This window comes from Onychomys torridus, chromosome 3, assembly GCF_903995425.1.
Source record: "Onychomys torridus chromosome 3, mOncTor1.1, whole genome shotgun sequence".
NCBI lineage: Eukaryota > Metazoa > Chordata > Mammalia > Rodentia > Cricetidae > Onychomys > Onychomys torridus.
The window spans coordinates 40,039,382-40,052,669 of record NC_050445.1 but is presented as its reverse complement, the minus strand read 5'-3'; the positions used below and the strand labels follow the sequence as shown (position 1 = coordinate 40,052,669).

General features: G+C 46.7%; 1 protein-coding gene across 6 annotated transcripts in view; it reads left to right on the top strand.

The window, feature by feature from the left end:
• The window catches only part of Nrf1 (nuclear respiratory factor 1), a 107,428-nt gene extending 94,399 nt beyond the window's left edge, over window positions 1–13,029 (top strand). For 4 of the 6 annotated variants that reach the window (XM_036180786.1, XM_036180789.1, XM_036180787.1 and 1 more), the window contains one exon: window positions 5,438–6,593. In XM_036180786.1, the coding sequence (XP_036036679.1) occupies window positions 5,438–5,694 (257 nt within the window). In that variant the 3' untranslated portion in view covers window positions 5,695–6,593. Of the gene's footprint in view, window positions 1–5,437; window positions 6,594–12,554 lie in introns of those variants that run through there. The other 2 variants (XM_036180790.1, XM_036180791.1) reach the window with 1 other exon arrangement.
• The last annotated feature ends 259 nt before the right edge of the window (window positions 13,030–13,288 follow it).

Below are 13,288 nucleotides of genomic sequence, written 5' to 3'. Positions count from 1 at the left end.
CTCTCACTGTGCAGCCCTGGCTGGCTTGGAACTCTCTCTGTAGACCAGGCTGCCTGGAACTCACAGAGATGCGCCTGGCTCTGCCTCCCAGCACTGAGACTCAAGGTGTCTGTCACCACACCCGCAGGGATGGATGTCTGTTTTCAGCACTCCCTCTCGCTGGCCTTCTCTACTCAGCTTTCATAGCTCAGCTGTGAGGACGGGAGACTTTTCTCAGTAAGCAGCCTCTAACAAGAGGCCATGTGAAACTACTCAGGCCAAAAATGTTTGTGCTTTGTTCATTGTAGACAGCAAAGAGTCAAGAGGTAGGTTGTCAGCACCTTCTCCCCCTTTCCCGGGAGCCATACGACCAAGGTGTAAGTGACTTTTAATCATTTCCTCCTCCTTCACTGCTTCCAGCAGCCAATACATGGTTGCTCTGCCTCCTGGGAGAAAGCTCATATAAGATAAACACTGTTACCTCAAACTTAGATTCTTTTTTTTTTTTAACAAAACTCTAATAAATGTAACGTTACTTAAGCACAGATCAGCCCTATAGTCAGAAGTGGCCTGTGGATTTTATAAATGTAATCAACTCTTGGTTGTCACATACAGATTATCTCTCGTGTAGATTACTTGTGACACATTTTAAATCCTTGGACAGTTTTGAGCTAAGCAGCCCAGTGTAAGCCTAGACCATCCCCACGACTCTCTGCCAGATGCTTTGTGCTTAGGAAATACAAATTAGTTTTCATATTAGCTTAAGGAAGACATAATTAGGAAGGTAGGTCTGCTACAAGAAAACCACATCATAAATGCTACTCTAGGAAGGAGGTGAACGGGGGAAACGACTCTCCCTTCGGCTCAACTAAGAGCTGGCTGGAAGGTACGTTTTTGTAAACACGTACTCCATCCAAAGTCAGTGAGCTGGTGTGTTCAGATGAGCTGGGTTTGCTAGCTGTCGCACAGAACACTGTACACTAGGGTGTATGGGAAGCTGCAGAGCTGTGGCAGGTTCTAGTGGCCCATCTTGCCCAGTGCCTTTTAACAGTTCTATATTCTTGTCAGGCCTCTTTATGGCAGACTCTGAAGGTTATAAGTGGATCCTGGCAAGAAGGCTACAGGTGGGTTCATCTCTGGTGGGAGAAGGAAGCAGCTGAGGGTACAGTGACTGCAACACCGTGGATGGCCTTATTCCCTACAATACAGCCTCCCATCAAACTGTCGATAATTGCTACCTTTGGTGGTGTTGCTCTTTGTTGATTGGCTGGCGTTCTTTTTGTAAAGACTTGTATTCGAGGACAAGTTGGCTATACAAGTACAGTTCAGATAAGAGAGAATATACATGGACTTCAGGATGATGCCAGTCCTCCCGGTGAAGAAGAAGAAGAAGATGTCTTTAGATGTCAAAGCTGCTGTGCCAGACATTGATGTGGCATTGCTCCTAAAGGCATTGCTGGAGCATTTCAAAGAGGTCACTACAATACATACATCAGTCAGAAGAAAGGAAGTGCTGCTGGGTGACTTGTTGCTGGCAGCTTACATGCTTTTTGGCTCCTGCCTGTCTTACAAAGAACTCAAACCTGAATGGCAACCCATATAACCACTGAAGAGGAGACAGTGCCCAGGGTGCACTCTGGACCGTGATCGCTTTTTACCCCTACTCCTGTGTGGGACTCTGTCTTTGCTGACTCCTTTCCTACCAATAAAAACTGACTGGGTTTTGTTTTTTGTTTTTGTTTTTGTTTTTAAGATGATGCTTTACTGAGGTAGATGTCTTTCTGTGTGACTGTCAAGCTCTAGAACTGTCCAATTACCATCCCTTCATCCTTCACTCTGGGTAGCCCCCGTGTGACCACTTCTCATTTCTGCATTAAAACTCAGCTGGATGACTTTCTTCTGAGGACCACATGTACGCAAGCCACCAGCATGTGCTTTGTAGCCCTGCTCTTCTTCCCCTGCCTTCTGCAGTTTGGTCCCGTATTCTGAGCCATGTGCAAACTCTGCACGTTCTCATTGAAGGTTTGTCCCTTCTTCCATCTTCAGAAAAACCTTTATGGTCAGATCAGCAAGGCTGAGTTCCGCCACACTGGGGGTTCAATCTACAGGATAAGGAGCCACAGGGGATCTGATACCAAAGCACAGAGCCTCATTTCATAGTATTCCTGAGCATCTCCATGGTGTTCAAGAGGAAATCGTGAGTTTCTATTTCTAAGATATCTTTTGAGATTCATTTGCTAAAGTGAAAGTGAATTCAATTTTCATCTTTGATGTGTGGGGAAGGGGCTAGTGGAGTTTCTTGGTAATCTTCCAAAGACAAAGGACGGAATGACACTGTCCCAGCTGGCCCACACCACTGTTAGCATTATCCCTAGGGGCATTTTTGAGATTGTCGGGCCAGAAGGGAGGAAGCGTTGAGTGCTGGGAAGGGCCCGGCGCTGAGGGCTGCTCTTGGCTGCAGGAGACTGTTCGGTGCTTGCCAGGTCTAACATGTTAGATTCATGAGTCCCCCAGTACCTCATACTTAGCCAGCACACAAAGGGAAGGCTAAGGGGCCCTTGCTCCCCTGATTTGCTAGCATTAGGGTTGCCTGGGCCTCTCTTCAGTTTCAGACTGGCCTTCTTGTCATGCCCTTGTCCTCTTTCTTTTTGTCTCTGTGTAGACCTCTGTCTCTGTCTCCCTTCCACTGCTGGTCTGGCTTCCCTGCCAGTTGACCAGGCTTGTTTGGATTCATCAGCCTCTGGGGTATTCTTCCAAGAAAGATTTCCTCCTCTTTCTGGACCTTAAAATTGTAGCAAGTTTTGGTTTTGGTTTTTCAAAACAGTTTCTGTGTAACAGCCCTAGCTGTCCTGGAACTCACTCTGTAGACCAGGCTAGCCTCAGAGAACCACTTGCCTCTGCCTCTTGAGTGATGGGATTAAAGGCATGCACCACACCACCTGTCAAGAATTTGACAAGTTTGTAGCATGAGAGTGGTTGGTTGGATTCCTTGTTCTCCCCTTCAGATATATTTAATTTTGTATGTGCGAGTGTTTTGCCTACATGTGTGTATATGTTTGTGCTAGCAAGAGTCAGAAGATCCCCTGGAAGTGGAGTTGAGGATCCTTATGAGCCACCATGTGGGTGCTGAGAACTAAGCCATCTCTCCAGCCCCTTCTAAAGGGTTCGTTCTTACCCTTTCTGGTCATAGACTTGATTCTCCATATAGGCCAATGTTCTTGTGCTACATGGATTAGCCTTCCTGTTAACAAACTACAGAAGAAAGCGGGGGGGGGGGGGGGGGGGGGCAGCGGCAGCACCCACCTTTAATCCCAGCACTCGGGAAGCAGAGCTAGACGGATCTCTGTGAATTCGAGGCCAGTCTGGACAGACACCAAAACTACATGGAGAAATCTCGTCTTTAAAAAAATAAATAAATACAGAAGGAAGCCGCACGTGAGGCAGAAGCAGGCGGATCTCTGAGTTGAAGGCCAGCCTGGTCTACAGAGGGAGTTCCAGGACAGCCAGAGCTGTTACACAGAGAGACCCCGTCTTGAAAAAGCAAAAAATAAAATAAACTACAGAAAACATTACATTATTTCCCTTTAGTTTTAATAATCATTTCTCAGTCAAGTGTGGTGGCTCATGCCTGTAATTATAGCACTCAGGAGGCTGAAGCAGGAGGATAGCTGAGTTCAAGGCCAGCCTACACCATCTAATGATTTCCAGGCCAACCAAGTCTATAGTATGAAACCTGTCTCAGGGGGAAAAAAATCTTTCCACCAACTGCTATTTATTTTGTGTAGGGTTGTTTTCTCCCTCTCGTGACCGTCAGTATTCTCCCGACTAAAGACACTTCCACGGCCAACTCACAAGGCCTTGGGCCCGAAAGATTGAATTACAGCAAACAACAATTCCCCAAGGTTTCCCTGCTTGGAGGGCAAATGAAAGGCCCATTCTTCCGAAAGCCGTCTGTCTTGCCCTATCTTGTCGTGGGGTGGAGGCGGGTAAACTGTCGTGCTGGGTAGCCAGCCAGTTCTGGTACCCTGGGTTCTGTCTGGTTCATGTCTATCCTGTTTACTGCTGAGGAGTTTCGATGTGTTGATAATATTATCATACTCTACCTGATCACTTGTATGTATTATACAACACACTTATTTCAGTGCATAGCCTTGCATATGGGTTAGCATTTTAACACTGAGCTGCGGCCCCAGCTCCAGCCCTGGTCCTGTCTTTAACTGTGTTAATGCATGTTAGTAGTTTGCCCAGGGTTGCCATTCACCTGTGCTTGGGTTGGCAGCTGTGTTGTCTCCCTCGAATAGTTCCTATGCTGTGATGCAGATGGGAAGCTGCCCACTGGTTCTCTTTAGGATTCCATGGCTTTTATCTCAAATCTGTGTCTTTGGAGGCCTTCAGCAAATGATGTGCCTGCCATAGGAGCAAGTCCCTGTTGCAAGATGTTCCCAGGGACCAATAAACTAGCAGCCCAAACTAGACTTCTCATTCAAAATCATCTCGAAAAGGAGTGGACAAGTACTGTAGACCTACTGTGTACCAGCCACTGTTCCAAGGGTTTCCTATGTCAGCATATCTGGTTCAGCATCCCCATGAGATTAGTAATTACCATTTTGCATGTGAGGGAGCTAAGGCCCACAGATGTTGAATGACAGAATCTTTAATGGAAGTAAGATAGCCTATAGAGTAAAGTAGCTCTTCTGTGCAAAGCCTGGGATTTCCACAAAGCATTTGACTACACCACCTTAAGGATGCCGGAGAGGCCGGTTTTGCTCTAGAGCAGAGCAAAGCAAAGGCCTTGAAGGCTCTTCAGTCTACAGAGGGCAAGGCTGGAAGAAATGTGTTCCAATTGCTAAAAAGTCACAGAGACCATGGTGAGTTGTGTCACAGTGTGTCCCGTTACCGAACAGCCTCTGCGCTCAGGTTGCTCAGTGTTCAGTGACAGTCCTGTCAACAACTGAAGTAAGCAGACATCTAAAGAGAAACACAGAAACTACTTGGAAGCAGGGCAGGGCCATACGAAGTTGAGTGAATGGTGGAGTCCATAACATCACAGGAGGCAGAGAACAGAGTGGGCTGTGGGTCTGTTCTAACCCCTGGATTGTCAAAAGAGCCTGGCTTCAATCTGCAGTAGTCGAGGCAGGGAGAGAGGCTTGAACAAGTATGAATAGTATCGAGGGCATGTTGACAGGACAAACATGGTTGTGTGATGCAGGGATAACGTAGGGAATTCTGGGGAAAGTTGGTGTAGACTTGCTCAAGATTCAGCTAACCAGGCATGGTGATTATGTAATCTCAGCACTTGGAAAGCTGAGGCGGCAGGATCGAGAATTTGAGACCAGCCTGGGTTACTTAAGGTGCTGAGGAGACGCAGAAGTATCTGGAAATGAGCATGACAGTGCTTTGCCAGAGATCCTTGAGGCTGGGTTTGCAGCACGCCAACTAGAATACTTTCTCACTGCAGGCCCAGATGAAGTGCGTGCATGGACCATCAGGAAAGCCATGAAGGCTCCTCAGGCTGCAGGAAAGATTCACACAGAGTTTGGAAAGGGATTCATTATGGCGGAAGTATTGAAAGACGAAGATCTTAAAGAGGAAGGTTCTGGAAATGCAGCCATGGCTGCTGGGAAGTACAGACAACAAGGCAGAACTTACGTTGTGGAAGATGGAGATATTATCTTCTTCAAATTTAACTCGCCTCAGCACCTGAAGAAGAAATAAAGTTTAGCTCTTAACTTTAGCATATGTATGGCTATGGTTTTGCTTTTGACTTGGGATAGTTGGTGGTTTTGTCTTGTTTTTAGCGAAAGTTTCTGAAAACTGAAGGTACAAGGTTGGCACGGGACTCTTGTATAAATTGTTACTTACATTAAAATAGCAGAAGCCGAGTTCTGGTTTACTTTTGAAAGGAGAGTTTGGATTGGAGAGTTGACTCAGTAGTCGGGCATGCCCACTGTCCTAACAAAGAACCCATGTGTGTCAGTAAGTCCAGCTCCAAGGGACCTAACGCCCTCTTCTGGCTCGTGGGTACCTACACTCGTCATTCACTTACACAGACACATAAATAAAAATAATAAAAGTAGTTTTTTTAACTAAAAAAAAGGGAAGGGCAGGGAGCTGACAGGAGTAGGTGGTGTATTAGATGTGAAGTCAAGGGTGGTGAGGGGGACTTCAGAGACTTGAACCTGAGCAACAGGAAGGATATAATTGCCGTGTTGAGGTAAGGAGGAAAGGGGGCCTGGGCCTGGCTTGCTTCACCGTTTATGCTCAGCAGATAGCCAGCAGTTTTATTTTAATCAAGACAGGACAGGCTCCTAGGGCTGACAGCTCCTCTGGGGAGTTGGGAGTGGTTAAGCCGAAGATCCTAGAGGCGAGGCCTGTCTTTCTGAGTTCCCTCTCACCTCCGTTCCCTGGAAAATGCTGCCATGATTTACCATGAAGCCTGCAAAGGCAGTGGTGAGCCCTGAAGGATGGTCCTCTGCCTTCCTGGCCCTGTGGCCGGGTGCTAGTTGTCAGGGGTATTCTGGTGCATGGAAAGGCTACCAGATCCAAAGCCCACACATCTAGCTTAATAAACTAGTCATTGGGGGCGGGGGACGACAACATGACAACCTGTCTGTTTGTTTTGTTGTGTTTTTTTGAGACAGGGTCTTAGGCTATTGACAAGGCCGGCCTGGAGACTGTGTGCTAGGACTATAGTCATGCATTACCTTGCCTGGTTTTGGGGTGTGGGGTGTGGTTTTGACTTTGAGACACAGTCTCATTCACCATGCAACCTGAGCTGGCCTCAAACTAAAGATCCTCCTGCCTCTGCCTCCCAAGTGCTGATTTTATGGATATCTACCACCACGGCCAGTATCTACTGGGTATTATTGTTATTACATTTACTTGTTTGCTGTGTGTGTGTGTGTCCATGTCCTGGGGATTAAACTCAGGGTGTTAGGTTTGGTGGTAAGCACCTTTACCTGCTGAGCCATCTGGCTTGCCCTTGCATTTTGTTTTTTGGTAAACTTTTTTTTTGTGTGTATGTCAGGGGCTGTTTCTCATTTTGTAGCTCTAACTGATGTAGAACTGGCTATGCAGACCAGACTGGCCTCAATACAGAAATCCACCTGCCTCTGTCTCCCAAGTGCTGGGATTGGATAGTGATTTACCACTGGGCATCATGTCTGTAATCAGGACACCTGGAAGGCTGAGCAAGGCAGGAAGAGTACCAGGAGTCTGAGGCCCAGGCTACCCAGTGAGACTGTCTCAAAACAAATGAGAATAAACTTTGAATTTAAAGAAACAGTTTAGATTTGTTAAACTCTAGTATTTGTGTGGGTTTGACATTTTGGAATACTGAAGTCTTGAGAATGTTGTGAGTCTGTGCCTTCCTGATAGGTCCGGGGTTCTGCTGGAGTGCTCACTTACAAAAAGATGTCATCCTGCATCCCTCTCCAGGGTCCTAGTACAAATCCAGGGGCATGCAGCCACACCCACGAAGGAGTCTGGTTACTAAGACTGTATTGGGTCTCCCTGGAAAAGAAAGGGAACTTGGGACCCTTAAAGCAGAACATGAAGGGCTGGCTTCCTATTGCTTAATCAACTGAAATGACCCAGAATCCAAGCTTGGATTAGCATGTGCCTCTAGATTAGGGCTAATCGGGGCAGGCTGAGCAGATGCAGGGACACTCCCAGCGTGATTACTGTACCTCAGCATTTAATCATCTCTCTTCCAAGGGCAGCCTCCTGCCCGACTTAGTGTGTGCTGGGTTTCAAAGCTTTCAGCCCCTCCCCCATGCTGTAGACATAAAGGCAGCTAGGTCAGAGACACTGAGGAGATTTAATCTAATCCCATGTCCAAATGCCTGTGTGGGTGTTTGTGTTAGAGAGAGAGATCTTAAAATCCCCACATGAAGATGGCGATACATTTATTTAAGGTGGACATGAACTGGGAATGCGTGTGGAAAAGATTAGAGTTGGGTTTGCAAGGCCTTTGAGGTTATGCAGTGACCAAGATGTGTGATACTTATCATAACTACTCACCTTGAGACAGCTTTGTTGTTTCATTCTCCATTGTAGGAGCTAAATTGGCTTCTTCCCTGAGTTATGTGAAATATACAAAATGCAGTCTATAGAATTTTTTGTTTGGATAGGTTTTGGGTGTGGTATTTTTACTTTGTCTTGATTTTAGAAGAAATGTCTCACTATTTATTCCATGCTGGCCTTGGACTTGAGGCAGCCTTCCTGACTGCTGAGATTACACTTGAGCCGTTTCCATTTGTGAGTGTAGAAAACGTGTTGATCATCTGCCCACTGTTAAGGGCCTCAGCGATAGACTCGGTCCCTTAAGGAATTTGCAATCGAATTGAAGACAAGATATGTGAACAGTGATGATCTGTAAGATTGTTCCTCTGTAGAAGGCTGAGCACAGTGCCATGGGGCTACCAGGGAAGAGGACCCAAACCACTGGAGGGCAGAGGCTGGAAGAAGCAGAGAACAAGTCCGTTCTGCGGAAGTCACGGTGTTCACAAGCGTGGAGGTGCTTGTGTGGAGAAGTCCAAGTCCATTGCGGCCTTTGCAGGCCAGAGCATAGTGGGAGCGTGCCTGTCTTCCTAGCACTTGGCAGGAGGCTCAAAGGTTTAAGGCCAGCCTATGCTCCATCTTGAAACCCTGTCTCAAAACAAGAAGATAGTCTAGAGCAAATCATGACTGCCTTGACCACCATGCCAAAGCATCTAGACTGTGCTGTAGACTTTGGGAACATTACTGATGTCATGGTACCTAAGTGTGCGACTAAAAGGCCAAGCAACATGGTATATATAAAAACAACTTCCGTGGCAAGGAAGGGTGAAGGGAAGAACTGAGTCAGCATTTAAAAGCCATTTGGAATGGCTTAGAAGAGACCGGACCACCCCTGCCATCAAGCCACACCCCCTGTTCTTCCCTCTGCCAACTGTTCCCCATCACAAATTTGTTTTGTTAACAGACCCATGTAAGTGGGGTTTCACAAATGACTGTCATCAAAACAAAACTCTCAAGTCCTGCTTCATGTTGTACCATCAAACGCTTACCCCTAAATTGATGAAACTGACTCCTAGAAAATGTTCACACACGCTTAATACTATGAAATCAGATTTTCTTTGTTTTTTTCGAGACAGGGTTTCTCTATGTAGCTTTGTGCCTTTCCTGGATCTCGCTCTGTAGACCAGGCTGGCCTCAAACTTGCTCGACATCGAAATCAGATTTTCTTTAAAGATTTATTTATTATGTATACAGAAGAGGGCTCCAGATCTCGTTACAGATGGTTGTGAGCCACCATGTGGTTGCTGGGAATTGAACTCAGGACCTCTGGAAGAGCAGTCGGTGCCCTTAGCCTCTGAGCCATCTCTCCAGCCTGAAATCAGATTTTCCTTTGCACTAATTTCCTTTGGTTGGGACCCTTCCCCTACTGTCACCTGGGCAAGTGTACACATGTGTATGCATGCATGCCACCAAGGGCATGTGATGGTCAGAGGACAACTTTCGGGAATGAGTACTCTCCACCATGTGGGCCCTGGGAATTGAACACAGGTCATCAGACTTGGTGACAGGATTCCTACCCACTGGGCCTTCTAACTGTCCCTGCACCTCCCTAACCCCTTCTTCCTTTTCTTTTGAGACAAGGTCACACTATTTGCCCTGGCTGGCCTGGAACTCACTGTATAGATCTGTTCGCCTCCAAATCATAGAGGTCCACATACCTCTACTTCCTGGGTGCTGCTTAACATCTCTTTTTAAAACTCATTTTTATTTTCAGGTGGGACTCTTTAATGTCCCTCAAGCCAGTATTGCCTCCTCTGGCAGTGTCACAGAGCTTGATCAAGCCAGCCCAAGTATAGTACCACGTGGAGTCAGTCACACACGGCTGGAAAGCATGAGAGAGCACCCAAATTTATGACTACTTTTGTAGCAGTCTTAAAATTGAGCTGCTGGATAGATAACCAGTCTTGGTACTTGAATATGGACTATGCACAGAAGCAAATAGCATGGCATACTATAACTGCAGTGCCCAGCTTTGCTCCTTGCCTAGCTCCCATTCTCCCTTGTAGGGTCTCCAAAGCCCATGTGGCTGCCCTCTGAGGTTTCTGTGCTCATATGGTGCACATTCTTCCACGCTACCTGAGAAAGTGTGCATGAGCAAGCAGAGGTTTGAGCCATATCTAAAATTGTGTGGTGGCAGTTCATACAGATCACCATAGCTGGGTATAGAATTCTAGGCTGCAATTCTGGAATGCTTGAACCAGGGTGCTTGAAGGCATGGCTCCATCATCTTAGCATCCAGGTTTGCCATGGAGTCCGGTATTATTCTCATGCCCAAGTTTTTGTATATGCTTCCCCTTTCCTGCTTTGCCCTTTTTTGGTTTCCCAAGACAGGGTTTCTCTGTGTAGCCTTGGCTGTCCTGGATCTCACTCTGTAGACCAGGCTGGTCTTGAACTCACAGAGATCTGCCTGCCTCTGCCTCCTGAGTACTGAGATTAAAGGCATGTGCCACTACACCCAGCCCCTACTTCATTCTTTCTAGAATCTTCTGGGCTCTTCACTGTTACCCTCATGTTCTGAGAAGATGTGTCTGAGTGTCTGAATCTCATCATTGCGCCAGGTGCACCAAGTGGCCTTTCCTTGACAAACTCATTTTCTCCGTAATAGAAGTTTGCTTGTGTATCTAATTTCCCTACTTTCTAATCTTTTCTAGTATCTGGAAAATTCTCTTGTTATCTTACTACCTTCGGAATGTTTTATCTATTGCACGTTTTGTTTTTAAAGTACTCTCATATTTCTCTTTTTTAGTTGGTTGTAGGATTTTGGAGTTGTCCTGGGTTTTGTTGTTGCTGCTGCTGTTGTTTTTATGTGGCAGGGTCCCACTATGTAGTCCAGATTGGTTTCAAACTCACAATTCTCCTGTCTCAGCCTCCTGGGTATTAGGATTCTAGACATACTCCAATCACAAGTTTTGGGGCTCGAGGTTTGGTTGGTTGATTGGGTGGGTGGATGGATGGATGGATGGATGGGTGGGTGGATGGGTGGTTGCCTGATTAGTTTGGGTGACTGTTTACTGTTGTTTGTGGTGCCAGGAATCTAACCTAGAGCCTCGTCCATTCTAGGTAAGATTTCTTCCACTGAGCTAGACTCCCAGTTCCATATTTTGTATTTCTAAAATGGAGTTCCCTAGCCTGGAACTCCTGGGCTCAAGTGATGCTCCTGTCTCAGACTTGCACTACAGGTGTAGGTTTGGTGTTTGGGGTGTTTTGTTTTGCTTTGCTTTGTTTTTAATAGCATCCCATTTTAAGACAATGATCTGTAAGGATACTGTGACAGCATTTGTTTTGTTTTCTTCCTACGTTGTCTTTGTGTAGCTCTGTCCCCCTTATGAGTGACAGACACACGAGAATGCTGCTTCGCAGGTTGTCCAGGGACAGAGCTAGGCAGCTATGGACGTTAGGGCCAGTGACTGTTACAGTGACCACACAGCACTCTGCTCGCCTTATTTCACTACAAGTGTTTCCTCTGGGCTGAATCTCAGATGTTCTGTCCCAGTGGTCTGGGTGCTAGGGTTTGGGCACCCACCTACTGATCCACTCAGTTCAATCCTAGTTCCTGTCCTCAGCCTCCTCTGTCTTCCTGGAGGATCCTGAAGGGGTTGGGCAGGATGCCAGCTTCTGCTCCGCTGACAGTCAGAACCACTCCTTTGCTTTGTAGATTCCCAAACATAGCCCTTCTCCGTCCGTTGTAACTCTACTTCCAATGGGAAGACGTGGCCCAAGTTAACTGGAAATGGGTCACTGTTCTCGGAGAATAGTGGTGCTGGAGAGAGATGGGGTGTGTGTTTGTTTATTTTGTTGTTGCTTTTAGTTAACCCTAAAATATGTTGGTTTTGTTTTTTTTAATTATACCAGTCTGTGAAATCCTAAACTTAGTAGACAGATGGGCCAGTTAGTTTGGTTTTGGTTCTTTTATCCACCCGACTCTGGAGGAAAGGACAGATATGCACCAGTGGCCGGACAGCAGTGTAGAAGACAGAAATTTGGTTTTCGTTGTTTGTTTTCAAGCTGACAGATGCTCGCATGGGCAGCTAGAGGGCTGTAAGAGGCGAGCGGCGGAGCAGAGGAGGTAGTCTGGCTGCAGCAGGGGTGGCTGAAGCTGGGAGGACTCGCGCCCGATGGGCTGTGCTTGCTAAGGATGGAGGCAGGCAGGTCTGTGTGTGTGGAGCTGTTTGCAGTGTCCCACACTTCTCTTTCCTGAGAGTCTATCTTAAAGAACTAAAGTGAACTGAGAGAAGAGATGGACTGCCAGGTGCCATGGCACACCTATAATCTGAGCGCTTGGGAGGCTGAGGCAGTAGGATCAAGAGTTCAAGGCCAGCCTGGTCTACACAGCAAGACCTTGTCTCTAACAAAAAGAAAGAAAAGAAGTTGAAATGATTCTGTACCTGGAAAGCAGGTAGGTCATTAACCTGGGGCTGGCAGCCAGCCGTATCCTGAAGGAGCAGAACCAGTTGCCCAGCCAGCACCTGGGTCCTGAGCACGGCCCTACCAACAGTCTTGCTTTGTCTCTCCAGGCCTGGTCCAGATCCCTGTGAGCATGTACCAGACTGTGGTAACCAGCCTCGCCCAAGGCAACGGGCCAGTGCAGGTGGCCATGGCCCCAGTGACCACCAGGATATCGGACAGCGCAGTCACCATGGACGGCCAGGCTGTGGAGGTGGTAACACTGGAACAGTGACATGCAGCCCTATCATGGCATCGTTTTCTAGTCTACTTCAAATTTTTTACCTGTTTGCAGAGGTGCAATCAAATGGAATTAAGTCTCTCGACTTGGGAAGAAAAGTTTTGGTAACCTTTTTTTAAAAAGGAAGAAAGGCAGCAGATTTTGGAATCACATTTTTTTTAAAGCACCACTTCTGGGATTTGGTGGAGCAAGAAATGACACCGATTTCACTGTCCCAAAAAGCCAAATTGTGGCCAGACTTCTTTGTGCGGAAATGTGTGTATACTTATGTGTGTGTATGTGTGAGTGTGAATATATGTATATGTGTACATATGGACATACACATTTACATATGTGTATAAAGTATATATGTACATACATATATATGTATGAAACCCGCATGGAATTATCTGTATGAAATCAAGGTGAACTGTGGAAAAATAACCCGCCCAGTTTAGTGGGTGGTAGGGTACATGGCCAGACACAGTCACCTGGTTTTCATTCGTACCAGGGTCATGCATTGAGCTACTGACAAACTCAGGCAGAGGTGACCACGTCCTTCACCAAAGCTGCCTCCAGTGGCCA